The sequence below is a fragment of the Bombus pascuorum genome, chromosome 1 (genome assembly GCF_905332965.1).
Source record: "Bombus pascuorum chromosome 1, iyBomPasc1.1, whole genome shotgun sequence".
Lineage (NCBI taxonomy): Eukaryota > Metazoa > Arthropoda > Insecta > Hymenoptera > Apidae > Bombus > Bombus pascuorum.
The window spans coordinates 5,294,193-5,311,567 of record NC_083488.1 but is presented as its reverse complement, the minus strand read 5'-3'; the positions used below and the strand labels follow the sequence as shown (position 1 = coordinate 5,311,567).

General features: G+C 39.9%; 1 protein-coding gene across 5 annotated transcripts in view; it reads right to left on the bottom strand.

Moving 5' to 3' along the window:
* Window positions 1-221: 221 nt before the first annotated feature.
* The window catches only part of LOC132910182 (calcium-transporting ATPase sarcoplasmic/endoplasmic reticulum type), a 55,846-nt gene continuing 38,692 nt past the window's right edge, over window positions 222-17,375 (bottom strand). For 3 of the 5 annotated variants that reach the window (XR_009658722.1, XR_009658723.1, XR_009658709.1), the window contains exons 5-15: window positions 15,268-15,654; window positions 14,492-14,979; window positions 13,313-14,318; window positions 12,990-13,210; window positions 12,769-12,904; window positions 12,540-12,692; window positions 12,342-12,475; window positions 12,140-12,257; window positions 11,934-12,051; window positions 6,142-10,830; window positions 222-5,247 (exon numbers count right to left, since the gene is read on the bottom strand). Coding sequence is in view for 2 of the 5 variants with exons in the window: in XM_060965868.1 (XP_060821851.1) it covers window positions 11,851-12,051; window positions 12,140-12,257; window positions 12,342-12,475; window positions 12,540-12,692; window positions 12,769-12,904; window positions 12,990-13,210; window positions 13,313-14,318; window positions 14,492-14,979; window positions 15,268-15,654 (2,844 nt within the window). In the remaining 3 variants the exon portion in view is untranslated. Of the gene's footprint in view, window positions 5,248-6,141; window positions 10,831-11,430; window positions 12,052-12,139; window positions 12,258-12,341; window positions 12,476-12,539; window positions 12,693-12,768; window positions 12,905-12,989; window positions 13,211-13,312; window positions 14,319-14,491; window positions 14,980-15,267; window positions 15,655-17,375 lie in introns of those variants that run through there. The other 2 variants (XM_060965956.1, XM_060965868.1) reach the window with 2 other exon arrangements.

The following is a 17,375-nucleotide window of genomic DNA, read 5'->3' as shown; positions in this document are numbered from 1 at the left end:
AATAAACTCGCGAATCTTGAGAATTGTAGATAAAGAAGTTTCACAATATTTGGACGCAAACATTTGTACAGAGATTGCACTCTAAGAAACTCGGAAAATTACCGAAGAGTAGCGTCGATTTAGAGCGTCTCCGTTCGACACACTGTCGATTGTCCCGGCAAATCGTCGTCCAATTTCTTCGCCATTTGCTGAAAAGAAGCGGGATCAGCGTAGACCGTTCGCTCCGTTACTTCCAAACCTTTATTCGTACAGAGCTGTTCACGTACAACATTAAAAATAACGCAAGGCTTGCCGCCGTTTTCAGAAGAATACAACGAAATTTCTCGACGTGTACTGCGACCTCGAGCGAGAACGATTAGGCAACGTCCTTTCGTTTAACAATGGACCAAAACGATGTCCGTTTCGCTGGCATACCACCGTTGTCTTTTCCTTTCTTCCTTGAAGAAATTACGATTCTTCCATCTTCGATTCTCTTGTTATATTCGTCTTTCGATAATTACTGTGATAATATACTAAACTTATTAAATTTGACAAGATAACTATCGTTTCTTATTAAAAATTTTCTAAAACTTTGCGTAAAGCTTGAACCAGTGGTTTAGAAGATAGATTGAAAAATTGGGAGAAGTGGCGATACGTGGAAAATAGATGTTAAGAGGCAGAGAACGCGGAAGAGCAGCTTAGAAACGAGCTTACACGATGGAAAAACTTGAGATCAAAAGTGTCACTATTTACTGAAAACGATATCGTTGCGCGTTCCAACGTTTTCGTTTACGGATGACTCAGTGGTTGGTTGGGTCATCGGTTAGCTGTGGATCGGTGCGTCGCCCAATTCGAACACGCTTTTGAAAATTACGCTATCGGGCAAAAATGCGCAGCTACTTAGCCTTAACACGCTAAACGTTATGTATGTAAACTTTCGTCTTTTGTTCGTACACTGGCGCGTATTCCGCGTTTACGCGCTAAATGGAAGGCAAAGCGAAATTGGTTGCGCGTTCAACGCGTCGAAGGCAATTTTCGAAAATATGTAATTATTGCCACGTAATTTATTAGCAGCGAACAGTGTGTAAAATTCGGACGATTTCTAGACGAACGATACACGATGCCTGCTGCTCGTTAATTCGAAAATCAGACGTTTAAACTGATCTCGTGGGTACAAGAACGAAGTTCCATATTTCTAATTCTAAAGATAATGAATTTTTTATCAGAATGTAGCTTTGCCAGCTGGATTGTTACTTCTTTGTAGGATGTCGAGTAAAAAATCTTGCCAACAAGCCACGAGTCATTGTCTTCCTAGCACAGACAGTGAAAGTAACCGAATCGAATTTCTCGTTGCGTTCGTGTTCTCGCCAAGATTCGTAGGAATCGACTGATCGTTTCATCGAACCGTCTGATGTATTAGCTACGAGCAAGGGTCTCAAGCAAGAAGAAACAAGAACAGAACGAAAACGGACAAGAGGAAGCGAGAGTAACTCGTCGGGTGGCAACATCTTCCATCGATATCGATGATAAGAAACAGGAAGCAGATGGAGAGAAAAAAGGAATCCAGGTAAAAGAAAGATAATTTCTTTGTTTTTTTTTCTCTCCTAACAATCAGAAATATTCACAGGCAGTTAATTCCATCTTAATATTAAACCAAATAAACTCGAAAGAAGAAAAAGAAAATCAGGAAACGAAGCTGAGAAAGAAAAAGCACAGGGGATCCGGGTTTTCTTCGTTTCTGTCGATTCGAATCCTTCTCGCTCGAGAGGCGTCCATTCGATTGTCCGAGAGATCGCTCGGGTCTGCGACTGTCTGTGCGCTTTCTTCACGAAGAAAAATATATGTATATATATATTTAATGTCTCTTAATCATAATATATATATATAATAATAATCAATTTCTCTCTAAATATCGCGCGTGACAACGTATCCTTTCATTACTCTTTTTATGTACAATAATTATATCTCGCGAGCTTCATCGATTTTTTTCCTTCTTTTTTTTTCTGTGTGTGTTTTGTGTATGTTTTAACATCGTTATTATTAACAATTCTTCTTAAATTCTTCTCTCCAGTGGCGTAAGTTTCGTGAGCGTCAGGAGGCTTCCGCGATCGTTACACCCTCCGAGTAGGTGGTATCGATCCATCGTCGTTTTAATGGAAACGACGATCGTTACGCCGGAAGCCTCCGTTGAAAGTTACGTCACCGATCAGGATATACCATTTTTATTATTTTCACTCGTCCTAAAAACGTGTACCACACGATCCAACGACAGAAGGGAGGTAACGCATCGTCGATTCTCGCTGCTTTCCCACCGCGTTTCCGCCGCCGGTTGTCGCCTTCGTCGTTATTTGTTACCCTACGACGCCATTGCGAATTCCATCCTGGAACCGAGCTTCGACAGAATTTTCAACGACGAAGTTCCTTCTGTAACTTTCGACAATCGACGTCCCGGTTTTCTTCACCTCGATCGCTGTGTCTCTCGCCGAAAATCGCTCGAGCGTGTTCCTCGAGGTACGACAATCGGAACGGAAAGAACTGTGAACTCGGTGACGTTGACAACGACATCCTCGGTGGCTGAGAACTAGAATCATCGTGACGATCATCATAGCGGAAACGCGCGTTTCATCGCGTTTCAAGCGTTCTGCTAGACGTTCGACGGTGTCCGTTGGAGCGTTTCGTGGTTATTGGAGTATTTTTCAGATAGGAACCTTGAATACATTTCAAGGGAAAAAGTCTTTCCAGGATGATGCACAGGTATGTCTCTTTTCAGTAGAAAATATAGAGTGTCTTTGAGGATAGCGATAAGAAGACACGATTAGAGAAAAGAAACGCGTGGAAGTTATGAGAGAGAGAGAGAGAGAGAGAGAGGGAGAGAGAGAAAGAGAGGGAGACAGAGAAAGAGAGACAGAGAAAGAGAGACAGAGAAAAAGAGACAGAGAGAAGAAAGATCGAGAAAGAAGAAGGAATGGATAGAAGAAAAAAAGAAGCCAGGAGAAGAGAGAAAGAACAAGAAAAGGAAAAAAAGAAAGTTGTTTGTAAGGAGAATGCGCTAGAAATGTGAAATAAATAGATCCGGTAATAAGTTCCTTACTTAATTTTAAAAAAGAAAGATATCAATGATTCTGCAGTTAGTTTGCTAATTAATTGAAGAAAACGTAGCTCCTTTAAAGATAAGAAACTCTACCAACTAACACTACAATGAATTCTACCGACGTTAAAGAAGTTATAGAATTAATGATAACGAAAAGTCGATGGTTATACCATCCACCATTTCATCGTTACGCGACTCTAAAAAAAAAAAAGAAACAACCATACTGTCGGTCGAAAGATTTAAATCAGCATATTGCTCTAGATAAAACGTAAAAAGATTTTTTTCCCCTTTCCATTCATTTTTTGTTATCTACTCTTCATCAGAAACCGCGATTTTCAATCTCTTCATTTACTCTTCGCGGCGTTTCGGCTTGTCACCGACGACACGATACGACACGGTATATTATGTACATATACATTCCCTGTACAAAGAATAGGAAACACGCGAACAAAACCCCTGCCAGGACCAGAAGACGATGAAACGGAAAAGCAGCGGCAGTGCGTGACACGGTAGCCAGCCAGGAAATCGGAGTAGGTGTAAAATGATAATAGAGAGCGATCTATCTCAGCTCCTCCCTGCATTACCGACGCAGTCCAGCCGCTCTAACGTTACAGCAGATCGTATCTTTACCCAAAAATCATTCGAATTTTTAATCTTTCTCCTTTCGTTTATCTTTCGTTCTCACTCGTGATTATCACATCGTCGTAACGTTCGCGCGAATTTCTCTGGAATTTCTTTCGACTTTCCCTGAAAGTGTTGGAATTTTGGAATTTCTCGCACGGCTCCAGTCTGGTTCCTCTCCGCTTCCACTCCGGTTCCACTGTTTCGTGTCTTCGCTTTCGGCCGTGCTTGCTTCTCTTCCGCGTCTCCTTTTCACCTAGCTTTTCGTTACAGTGTTATATCATTATTATTAATATTGATTTTTCTTTTTTGGTATATGTGTGTGTGTACGCGCGTGTATGGTTTGTTTTCTGGTTCGTGCTTGGCAGAGGAATTCTGTTGCCGACGGAGCACGACGAGACAAGCCTAACCCCACTTGTCGACAACCGCTTCGTTTGCTGCAACATAATAACACAGGCACATATCGATTAGTTCGATTCTTTTCCTACACCGTGTCGCGAAGACTTTTCAACTTGCTCGTCGATCCTTCGATCTCTCGTGCGGATCGACCGTGAAAAACTTGGCAAGCTGCTCCGATTAGACGTTCGTTGATATCTCGAAGGCTGAGCCTGAAGCTGTGATCGATCGTATCCCTTCTTTTCTGTTTTTTTCGTTCTTTCTTTACCTCAAACTTCCTCGATCATTTTTCGCACTGTCGTGGATGACGAGTACCCCCTTTGTCTCTTCGAATGTGAATTTTTTCTCCTCCTCTCTTTCTCTCTCTCTCTTTCTTTCTTTCTTTCTCCCTCTCTGTCTGTCTGACTCTAAACACCCCTCTATTAGGGCGCGATCACTATATTGAGCATAATCGGTGGAACGAGTATAGCGAAGTGTTCGATCAGTTTTTTTTTTTGTCTATAGATAGAAGACATATTTCAAACATATTTTATTAATATACAATTTGTAAACTTCTTATCGGACTGCTAGACTGTTGAAATATCGACACGTTCAACGATATACATCTTGTCTTTTCCTTTATTACATATTTAATTAGCGTCTTTTTCATTGAAAACGGGGGAAGGCGAGCAACACAGAAAATCACCGATGGCAAACGTGTCAACGCACCGAGAGAACAGCCAACGAAATTAACACCCAAACCCAGGCACTCGGACCTCGTCTACGCTTGCTATGAAATTTCCCTGAAACTCGCCATACTCGTTCTACCAATGATACAGAATCGGTTTGTTTAACGAAAGCGAAGAACGCGCCCCGTCGTTTCGTAGTTTCCGTTTTGTCTGTTCTTTTTCTATATGTATACGACTGTATAGCATTGTGTGTGTGGTTGGTGTATGTATGTGTGTACATATGCGTGTGTCGGTGTATAACGTGTCGATGGTGTCTCATAAGATCTCTGTTTTCGGCTCGATCCCATCGGTCAGCTTGCGGGTTGTTGTTGCTTGGGTGGGTGTTGTTTAAGTGCCATTCTGACGATCTTTTTCTCTGTGTCCGGACTGCTGGCGATTTTCGTCCTATCGCGGTTCCCGAGCTTTATTTCGGCGGCGTCACAGGTGGTGCCACTGCAAGCATATCACACGTAGTCTCGATTAATCATCAAGAAACCGTGAACGGGGAACAATCACGCGCGTCGGAACATTGTTCCCCGGTTACCGGATATCCTAACAGCCGGGCCCGTAACGTCCATGTTACTTTTTGTCCCCTTTCTTTTTTTTTTTTTACTTTTTTTTCTCTCTTGTGTACGCGGTTCTGGTCTGTGCGTCATTCAGTTCGATTCGAACAATTTTAACCAAGAATGCTGATAGATCGTCTAATCGGAATATATACGTTCGAGTTTTACGTAGAAGCTTCTTCTATCAACGCATTGCGCGGGATTTTCTAACAACCGTCGAACAATTTGTTGGTGCTGTACGAAGGATCTTCTAAGCATCGTTTCATCTATTTTATTAATTTTTTCTTATCGACAATATTTTCTTTTTCCCGTTTAATGAAGAAGTCGAGAAACACGAACCTTACGCTTATAATTCGTCGAAGCTAAAGACCGATTGTAACTAACTGCAAACCTACGGTCGAATTTAAACTTAAAAAAGCTAAGCTTCTCGAATAATATACGAATCGTTCGAATTCCGAGTAGAAGATATTCCTTCGAGTTCATGATCCACGCGCAGTGCGTTAAACGAAAAATTATTTACCGTAAAAGATGACTCGCTACAGGAATCAAGGAAGAAAAGGGAAATGGTGAAACCTACAGCCAGCAAATCGTAAGTTCGCTTTCATTTTCAAGCGAGGATAATCGATCGAATCGTTTCACGCTATTTCCTTTTCTTCGACTCATTTTCAATTGAATATTGTCGTATACGTCGCGTCATGTATCGTGGCGTTTTCTCAAGGGGTGCGGGGAATAATAAGATACATAAACTAGTAGAAGAAACAATGGAAATAATAAAAACTGTTACCTGATGGATCCACGCGTGGAGCAGCGATCTCTCCTCGGACATTACGTTTTTACTCTGTGACTGAATAGTTTTCACACATCAGCAGGCAGGAGTTAGCAAAGAAAAGTGTGTCGGGGTCAACTTCTTCGATTAGGAGTAGATTGCTTTTTTTTTTGTTGTCATTCAGGCCAACAGGACAGTTATAAATTGGTATTCTGTTCGTCTTTGATTTTCAAATTGTGTTTTTATCTGTTCAGAGGAAGCATGCAAAAAATTCAAACAACAATTCCGAGGGGAACACAGAATGGCCGGTGATGATGATGTATAATATAACGCGAGATGGTTGTGACTGTTCGAGCTTCGAGTCGCGGATGACGATTTCGAACTGGTCCGCTTCCGGTTCCACGAGCGAATTCTCGCGAATTTCACATCCTTTCGACCATTCCTCGCACGTCCGGTCGATAACGGAGCGAGTCGGAATCCTGGAGCAATTTCTGATCCAGGTTACGGTAGTTAAGAATGGTAGAGGTCTCCAAGTGTCCATTAAACGTTCCGCGAACAAACGTTTTGCCGGTACTTCGATTTAGAAATTGAGAAAGAAAATACGAGAAACTGAGTGAATAAAATATAGGAATAAAGTTTAAGAAAGTCACTTCGAGTGATCAAAAACCTTTATTTCCTTCATATCCAAACCTAATAAATAAACAGAGAAAGAAAAGTACTAGAAAGAGGAAACAAAATATGTTTTAAAAAAAAAAAGTACCATGTACACCCAGAAATCGCTAACAATATTAACCACGGCACGGGACGTCGTAGTACAGTAAAGGATAAGATACAAACAGATCATGGGAATGGGAGAAGTGAATGAATGAGAGAGAAAAAGGTACAAATAGTCGCAGGCGTGAATGGAGACAAACACTTATTACAGTTCACATTGTATTAAGTGTTCGATGTTCGTACACGCGGCAGATGCCACTTCTCAAGTATATACCGTATTCTTATCAAGTAATTTCTAACTCGTGGTAGGCCGATCAATGAAACTTCGAACACGCATGAGTAACACATCATTGTTTTTCTTTCTTTCTTTCTTTTTTTTTTCTTATCTTTTATTACAACAAGTAACGCACTAGATCGGACCGCAGTTCATCGTATCGAGATTAATGATAGCCGCGATGCGATATTTATACTTTCACTTATAATTGTTCTTCCGGTCTCGATTCGAACTTCTCTGTGTATATATGTGTGTGTTTGTGTGTATGTGTACATGAATAAATAAAAATAAACTGTTAAATAAACCTTTCGATTTTTACTAACGACAGATGAAAATATCTGTAGCCTATAAATCGATCGACGTTGTCTTTTTCTTAATTTGCAATCATCGATCGAAATATTGGTATACACGTATAATATATATATATACACATACATATGTATCTATATATATAGACTGTTCTATTTCATAGCGATCCTGTGAGTAACTCGCGATCGTTTATAATTCTTTATATTACTATTAACTTCTTTCTGTGTACAAGATCGAACCTCGTCCCGGTTACTCGTTAAACTATGAATATACCCGGGTCTAATTAATTAGGATCATCACACACCGTGGCTCGCCACAACGTGCATCCGTGGCGATGAGAGTATGCATAAAAAAATCATTCAATGTAGTCGCACTCTCTATTATAAGTTATTAATTATTATGATTATTATTATTAATATTAATATTATTATTATCTCATTATATCATTAGAAATAGGTACTTCCTGCACGAACGATGCGACCGTGGTTTCATCATCGTAGCTATATCGTACTAGATTAGGTTATTTGAAGCGTTGGGCAAGCTTCTTGCGAAAAAATGTGGAACTTTTTATTTATCTCTCCATTTCTTGCATTTTATTCGTTCTTTTTCTTTAAATTATTAATCAATTGTTAATCAATACGTTTCGAGTTATATCTTCTTCAGGTGTGAATGAGAAGATTTATACTACGAAGGTAGATAGGTCAAAATATATATACTTATATATATGTATCTTTTTTTTCTGACAAATTCCAAAATAATTTCTCTTTCGATCGCCGATCGAAGGAGATATACTCGAAGGTGCGCGCCGATCGCGATTCAAACGTACGATCAATTGCCCAACGCTGCATCGGCCTTCACTTTCATCGATGGCACTCTCTACTGCTCCTCGTCTTCTTTGTCACGGATCTTTTGTCAATGAGAGTTAATTAGAAGGGAGGAAGTAAACGAAGAGCAAAAGAAAAGGAAAAGTGAAAGATGAAGAGAACACAATCCACACAATATGCAAGTACTTACAAACGTTCGAGACGTCGAGTGAACGAAAGAAAGCACGGAATTTCTCTCGTCAATGTTTATTGAGCGTTGATGAAGTGCTGTCAGACCGTTCTACTTTTCTTTTTTTTCTTTCAATCACCTTTTTAATATTTCTTTTTGCTTTTTCTGACCGTATCGGCACCATGATCTTCGCTGATATCTCCGTGCTGATACGATAATTAAATTCGAAGAGGGGGAAAGAAAAAAAGAGGAAAAGTTATACATTTATAACGTTACACTTTCATTTTTTGTTCATCGACTATGTCTGGCACGAGATTATCGGAGAAAATCGTGCCGATACTTCATCATATCTCGCTGTACAAAAAGTAAATTCCGTTATTTCGAATAAAACATACAAGTTAGTGAGTTGAATACAGTCGAAAAAGGAGGGAAAAGTATGAAATAAAATAAAAGCGTGGTTTAGAGTGCGCGCACGCTCTAGCGCTGCACCTTAAGCACGTGGACAAACGGATCGTACAAGTCTTTTCGATGTTTCTTTACGAATCCTTGCTTCATGAGTCTGATTAAGTTTAATTATGTCTATACCAAAGTAGTATGGCGCCCTAACCGGTAATTAATATATATATACATATACATATATGTATATTTATATATTACACTAGTCGTTACACTGCGAATGACGCTGTCTCACGCAGAATTAAATTAATTATATGCACTCGTCGCGTCGAACGAACGGTGGACACTCAAAGAAAAAAAGAGAACGGAGAAAAAAAGAGAGAACGTTCTCATCGTCTCGTCTTTTTTTGAACGCAAAAGGTACGCAAACCGATCCTCGAGGCCACATCGTCAGTCTTGTTGCGTTTGCACGTGGTCGAGGAATGGCTTATCCGATTTATATTTTTCGCCTTCGTTTGCTCGCCAAAAAAGAAAAAAAAAAAAAAAGTATGAAAACACGGCACTCGACTCGGCCGAATGACACTATTTTTTTCCTCGTATCTTCCTAACGTGGTACGATTTATAAAATCCCGAATGAGAGAAATGACTAAGAGACAGCGGTTAGATGCGTTAAAAAGGCCCACGTATACTCGTGACGACACCGGATCTTTCGCTTTCGCATGTGGCGCGTGTATATTATATAGCATGGGTATCTGATGGCGAATCTGAACTCGAAATCTCGTTCGATGCTCGAGCATTCTTATCTACGTTGATTGTAACAACAAGAACAACTAGAAGAAGAGAAAGAAGAAAACGACGACGACGATGACAATGAGGATATGAAAGTATTTATACAGGAAAAGCTATGTATGCAGTTCTCTTGGACGTTCGACTGAACAACGTTTGTAACGTGACAAGAACTGATCTAACACATTTATACTGTCCAGGGTAAATAACATTCGTAACATTCATTTTTACAAATTTCTTATATGTGAAAACTATATCGCGTCTCTGTACAAAAAAGGGGAGGGGGAGAAAAATAGATTATCGGACAGTGAACGTTCGTGATGGTGTCAGCTCTTTCATCGCGGTGATCCACTTTTGTCGACTTATTGATTAAAGTCAATTTTATTCATCTGATAGCATGTACTTTCGTAGAAATGGTTTATTATTCAAATACGCTAAAACTATCGTTCGCTATTTATCTATAATTCCACAATGAAAGAGTCAAGCGAAGAGATTCCAATGCCTCGAACTGTCAGCAATTGTTGTTAATAGGAACAAAGATATACTTCCTGATCGAGCGTTCTCGCGTTCAGACCACCATCCTGAGGGACATTAATATGACGAGACACGGACTGTCAAAGACCATAGATCAATGTCGAATTATTTTTTTTTTTTATATTTTATACGCACGAGCCTTTGCAGCCCGTGTCCGGTGAATTAGTGGTATTACAAATCTATTACGTGGCATCGATTGTTTAGACACAAATCACATCCAGTAAAGTACACGTGAAGGTAACAGCATGGATGCAATGATAGTGCAAAGATGTTAGGATGATCCTGCCGTGCTAATGTAATTCAACGGTAAAGATTAAAATATACGTAAATTTCGTTTTTTACCTGTACACTGTTGAAGTTGACTCTTACTTGTACCAGGCTAAATATCGAGTAATTAAAGAATGCCTTAAACAGATTGAGTATCATCAAGGAAATAGGTAAAGCACAGCAGGATTCGAAAACCATTGATAGTGATTGTTCTACGAGGTGAATATTCTTGTTTTGGTTAGGATTTACCATCGGTAGTACGGTTGTGCATGCAATTACTCGTCTACAAGGGAAGGAAGACATAATTAATAGACGGGTTTAAAGGTGAGATCCATTAATTTTTCAACTTCATGCACAATCTCTATGTTGATATTTCAGCAACGGGTTAGGCAGTTCCAGTTTTGTCGTCTTGATCGAAGGAGACACTCCAAATGCTAAGGATTAACGAATAACAACAAGTGTTTTAAGAACATGCAACAACAAAAGCGGCTAGAGTTAGATAGATAAACAGTGAGAGAAAATTAAAATTAGAAATAAATACGGAAGGAAAATATAAAACGTCTAAGGATATTCTCCAAGTAAAAATGAAACAAACGAAATTATATGATGTGTGTGCTGCTGTGCGTTAGAAAAGTTAAGTGCCCAAAAATAGAACTACCGCAAAATATCGTGCAACATGCTCTCTAGGACTCTATTCTGTCGATGTTTTAACTAATTTAAAGAAAATTTTGATATTCCACTTGCAATAGCTTACTTCCCAATTATTAAAAAGAAATTCATGGAAAAAGAGAAGTAGAATAAAGGAATATTGAAATTTCTTTTATACGCTAAGACATCGTCAGATGTGCAGTACGTATAAAACAGTAACATACAGGCTACTCAGAATCGAAGGTACTACCACAAACTATTGATGAATAAATTAATGTTTTAGAAGTGCATTGTGCTCAAATATCATGCAATGTGTATAAGTTTCAACAACAGGGTTAGGGAAACGGGTGTACTAATGTATCAAGGTTAGAAAAAACATTGGTGGGTGTCGTTTCTTTCTTTTCTTTTGTTGGGGAGGGAAAGTTAATGTTTAAAAGGCACTCGTAGAAAATAATTTAACAATCACAATAGTTTTGATTGCGCGGGGTCTCTTTTTTATCACTCGAAGCCACTGAAACCCGTAATATGATTGTAGAGCGACTTCAGGGTACGGTGTGATGCGGGCATGGTGGGCCTTGGTGGCAAATCTGTATTGGTTGTACTAACACCATGCACAACAGTCAAACTGGTTAAAATCTCACTTAAACGCACTTCAATTAATAACTTATCTTCGAGGCTTCCCGGGCAACGGGGAAGAACTTCGGTTTTTGTTTAAATGCAATTGCAAGTCCGAGAACTCAGTTGCAAAATGTTTTCCATAGGAAAAACACTGTCTGTTAGACTAAATGTTTGTTTTCACGGACGTTCTATATGGGACAAATACTTAATAGTCCAAAGAACACAGCCCACATTAGAACGATCCAAAGCACTGAGTCAATTGGATTCTCACCATCTGCGAACTTTCTGGCAATGAACTTAAGAGTTTCGTCGAGAAGTACCACTGGAATGGAGAACTTCATAACGGTAACCCACTCCTCGCCCGTTAGAGGAGTAACTTGGAATACAGACTAAAACAAATAATAATTGATGTTATTACATTGCATCCATATAAGAACAGTGAGAAAATGAAGTTCTTTTTGTTGCATCTTTATATACCGAAAGGACGTCGATGTAAAGGATGACAAAGTGGAGTGTGAAAGAAAGAGCCATAGAGGCAATGAGCCACATGTTAGACCAGGGCGGCATAGTGACGAGAGACTGATTCTCAGATAAACTGAAAGGAAATAAAAAGAAAGTAAAGTAGAAATTAATATAAGTTTAAACGTTTACAAGAGGAGATTCGTTTGTATGGTATTACCTGTTCATAGCATTCAACATTTCAATGGTTACGAGTACAGACAGAGCCATCGTCATGGGATGAGGATCTGTGAAGATCTTGCAATTAACTCCTTTGAATTCATCGCCACCGCCCAAGCACGCCAAGTGATGAGTCTGGAAATCACGGCAATTATCGTTACGATGACGTATCAAGAGCATCGACTAATATGATAATTACCAGTTGATAATAGCTCATCTGTGGTCCATGCGGACTGTACATGAACCACCATGCAGCCGATCCAACAGTCGCAGCACCTACATATCCACCAATAGCCATATAGCGGAAGAACAACCAACCAGAGATGAGAGATTCGTCGGCTTTACGAGGAGGCTATAATATTATAAATATAATTATACTTTCCTTTTACATTTTCAAAAAATACAATTTATTTACTCGACAACGTTACCTTGCTCATAATGTCCAAGTCAGGTGGATTAAAACCGAGAGCAGTAGCTGGAAGACCGTCAGTTACCAAGTTGACCCACAAAAGTTGTACAGGGATCAGAGCTTCGGGAAGACCAAGGGCGGCAGTCAAGAATATACTATAATTATCAAGAAGAATTCAGTAAGTAGTTTACCGTTTCTTTCGTCGATATTTGATACACATATTGGTTTATCCGTACAAACCTTACGACTTCACCAATATTGGAAGAAATCAGATAACGAATGAACTGTTTCATGTTGTTATAGATGGCACGACCTTCCTCAACAGCGGCGACAATGGAAGAGAAGTTATCGTCAGCTAATACCATCTCAGAGGCAGATTTCGCGACAGCGGTACCAGATCCCATAGCAATACCAATCTCGGCTTTTTTCAGAGCAGGCGCATCATTTACACCATCACCAGTCTATGATCGAGAAAGGGGAAAAAAAGAAAAAAAAAAAAAGAAGATAAAAATCACGACTTACATTTCTTACAATATAGAGACAGCATCGATTAAATAACCTACCATAGCCGAAATTTCATTCATGCTTTGTAAGAACTCAACGATCTTGGATTTGTGAGCGGGTTCTACGCGAGAGAAGAGACGAGCTCTGGCGCAGGCAGCCTTCTGTTCCGACGAAGGAAGATCATCGAATTCACGTCCAGAGTATGACTTTCCGGTCGTATCTTCATCTTCACCGAAGACACCGATGCGTCTACAGATGGCTTCAGCGGTAGCCTTGTTGTCACCAGTAATGACAATAACACGAATACCAGCGGCACGACACCTGGCAATCGAGTCGAATACTTCCTTACGAGGTGGGTCAAGCATACCAACGACACCGATGAAGGTGAGGTCCTTTTCGTACGTGTAGAACTTCGTGGAGTCATCAAGATCCATATCGTCAGGTTTCATTGGGTGATCAGCAGTGGCAAGAGCAAGACAACGCAGAGTGTCTCGGCCAGTACCATATTGGCGAGTCAGATCCAATATACGGTTTTTCAGGGTAGACGTAAGAGGAACTTTGGTAGATCCAACACGAGCGTGCGTGCACCTGTCCAAGACACCTTCTGGGGCGCCCTTAACGAACAATTTCGGTCCAGTACCCAATTTAGTTGGTTTCAAGGGTGTACAGTAAGAAGACATAGATTTACGATCGCGAGAGAACTCCAGAGTGAATTCTTTCTTCCATTTCGTCTCCATGTCTTGTCTGGCAGCGATGGCCGTATTACGCCTATCCAATCCGCTCTTAGAGACACCGTACGGATTGATCTTCTCCGCAAGAACGATAAGAGCAGTCTCAGTTGCCTCGCCGACCTTCTCGAATGCTTGTTTGAATTCGTTGAAATCGATAGCCGAGTCGTTGCACATGATACAGATCGTACCGACTTCGTGAAGAGTTTCGTAGTCCTGACCACGAATCTTCTTGCCTCTCAAGAAAATCTCACCCACTGGTTCGTAGGTCGAACCAGTGATCTCGAATTCGTGGAAGCTGCTGTCGTTGCCCTCGATTTTATCGAAGATGAACATTCTGTAACGATTCATAAATTCTTAGAAAAAAATATACAAGAATTAATTATTGGCCACAAAATCATCATTATGAACGTTAGACTAGTGCCACGTTGGTACCATGAAAATTTGAAAATTCCTAACTCAGCATAAAAATTACGAACATCGTACTAATAGTCCATCGACATAACTTACCGGCTAACAGACATCTGGTTGGTAGTCAAGGTACCAGTCTTGTCCGAACAGATGACAGAGGTACAACCTAAGGTCTCGACGGATGGCAAGGATCGCACAATGGCGTTCTTCTTCGCCATACGACGGGTACCCAAAGCCAAGCAAGTGGTAATTACAGCCGGCAAACCTTCGGGAATGGCGGCTACAGCTAGGGCAACGGCGATCTTGAAGTAGTAGATGGCTCCCTTGATCCAAGATCCACCATGAGCGGGATCGTTAAAGTGTCCAATGTTGATGGCCCAGACAGCCACGCAAATCACGGAGATAACCTTCGATAATTGTTCGCCAAACTCGTCCAATTTCTGTTGCAGAGGCGTTTTGATCTCCTCGGTCTCGGACATCTCGGTACGGATCTTACCAATGGCGGTGTTCAGTCCAGTTCCAATGACGACACCGCGAGCCTTACCCGCGGCTACGTTAGTACCGGAGAACAAGATGTTCTTCTTGTCCTGTGTGACGAAAGGAAAATAAGATTATTACCGAAGGAAAAAGTAAGATAGAAATAAGATTATGAACGTTTTATCAATTTTCTATGGTCTGATCAATTAGCTCAGATGTCAATTAGATGCTCAGATGTCAAACTGATCGACTTCGCGTCTTGTCAATTTCTCAATATCGTTATTGAAATTTGTCATCAGAGATTATTCTAAATATTACTCTAAATACACAAAAGCAAATTTTAGTCTTAATGTTTATCGTTTCCAAAACCATAGGAATATTATATCAACTACACGAACCTGATTGACGGCACGTGGGTCAGGCACAGGATCCGTATGCTTGATTACCGAGACAGATTCACCGGTCAGGATAGATTGATCGATCCTGAGGGTAGTCGAGAAGATCTTGGTTAGACGGATATCGGCCGGGATCTTGTCACCGACGGACACTTCCACGATGTCGCCGGGCACGATCTCCTTGGCACGAATCCTCTGGACGCCGGCTTTGTCCATTCGCAGGACTTTGCCCATCTCAGGCTCGTACTCTTTCAACGCTTCGATCGCAGACTCGGCATTACGTTCTTGCCACACACCGACCACGGCGTTGGCAATGAGAATGAGCAAAATGACGAAGGGCTCGACGAAGGCCGTGAATGCATCCTCGTGCTCCTCAAATAAAGCTAATACCTGAAAAATCGTGAATTCGTTCGTTAGAAATGTACATTCGTCCAGGTTTCTATTATGCGATTTTTCCTGCCTAAGTTATAGATATATACAAAATATATGATATATATGATTGTGTAAATGTAAAATGCTTCTGAATAGTATTGTTATCACTAAAAGGCAGTAAGGAAAATGTATAACAAAGAAATCAAGAACGTTTTTATTGTCGTATTGTGCCGAAACGAAGATCGACAGGTCGAAGGAACGACAAGGTCGGCGACATTTCTCTAATCTGCTTATACAAGACGTTTTTATTATACGAAATCATTGAAATTCTTTTTAGCGGCAGCAACGATCGGTGTCTATCGCGCGTTCAATATTTTTATTAATGACAAACGAAAGTTTTTTGATTGAGAAATTTTAAATCACCATATACGTATGTTTTATTTTGCAGCTCAAATGTTCCCCGATAGTTTCGCTCTCGTATATATTGAATAATAGTTGAAAAAAAAGAAAAGGATTTTAAGAATATAAAACTTACACGGGAACTCTGGTGACTGATGCAGGCGGATTTTGGTGAAATTTTGTACAAGTGTCCATTAGACTTAAAATTTGGCCATAATTCGTTCGTGCCTGTTTTTTTATTTTAAAATAAAAATCAAGCCTTTAATATGTGTGCTAATAAATCGTGAACGACAAAAGATATCAAAAAGTAGTCGAAGAAAAAGTTATACCGTGTCTTGAGATCTATAAATCTGTGCGAAAATTGTTCTGAGAAGAACTCACGTTTTTATATAATTTCCATAGAAAGATGATTTTTTCAAAACAATTTTCGCACGCATTCATAGATCTCGAAATATAACTTCTATTTCAACTATTTTTTGATATCTTGCCTTTATGATTTATATCCATGCACAAAAGAAAAAAAGACAGGTACAAACGAATTACGTCTGAATTCTTAAATAAGTCTAACGAACATTTGTGCAAAATTTTAACCAGATCAGCGTGTATCAGTCAATTCCTTTGTTAATGACACTTAAGCACTGATAGAAATAATAAAAAAACTAATAAAAATTAGTGCTACTATTGTTTTATACTATAAAATAGCTTAACTAAAATACTCGAAAGATCCAGAGAATCAAATTCTTTCCATGCGCCGCGTTTTAACAGATAACTTTCTACGTCTTAAACTCGACGATATGTTCGCAACATCTATTACGAATCTTCTACACGTGCGTAAGGATAACTATACTCTGCGTAGCTCGGCGACAGATCGATAGGCTATTTTTTCACCTTTGAAACCAGATGTATTTATAATGAGTGAGCCTTGAACCCGCTCGTAAACATAGTACGACTTCGTTGCTAACTAATAATTACTAAGCGTCCCGCGGACGAACATAATACACCGTTTCGATTTTATTAATTACCGTTGTTTCGCGTCACGTCTAAAAATAAACGATAACCGCTTGCATTCGAACGTTTACCTTCGAAAAAAACAAAACGGTCCAACGTATTTCGATTGGCGATTAACTATTCGAGCGTGTCGATAATTTTTCACAAATGTTTTACCCTTTTTATCACAATCTAGATGCTATCTGTCATCGTCATCGATGTACTTGAAACAATCTCAGACCATGTTAACGTCAGAATCGCTGTAACCGATGTTATCGTTTCGCTCTTTTTGTGAAATTAAAACCGATAGGAGCTATTTTTCCGCGAGATTCGAAAGAAAAATTTTTATCGCG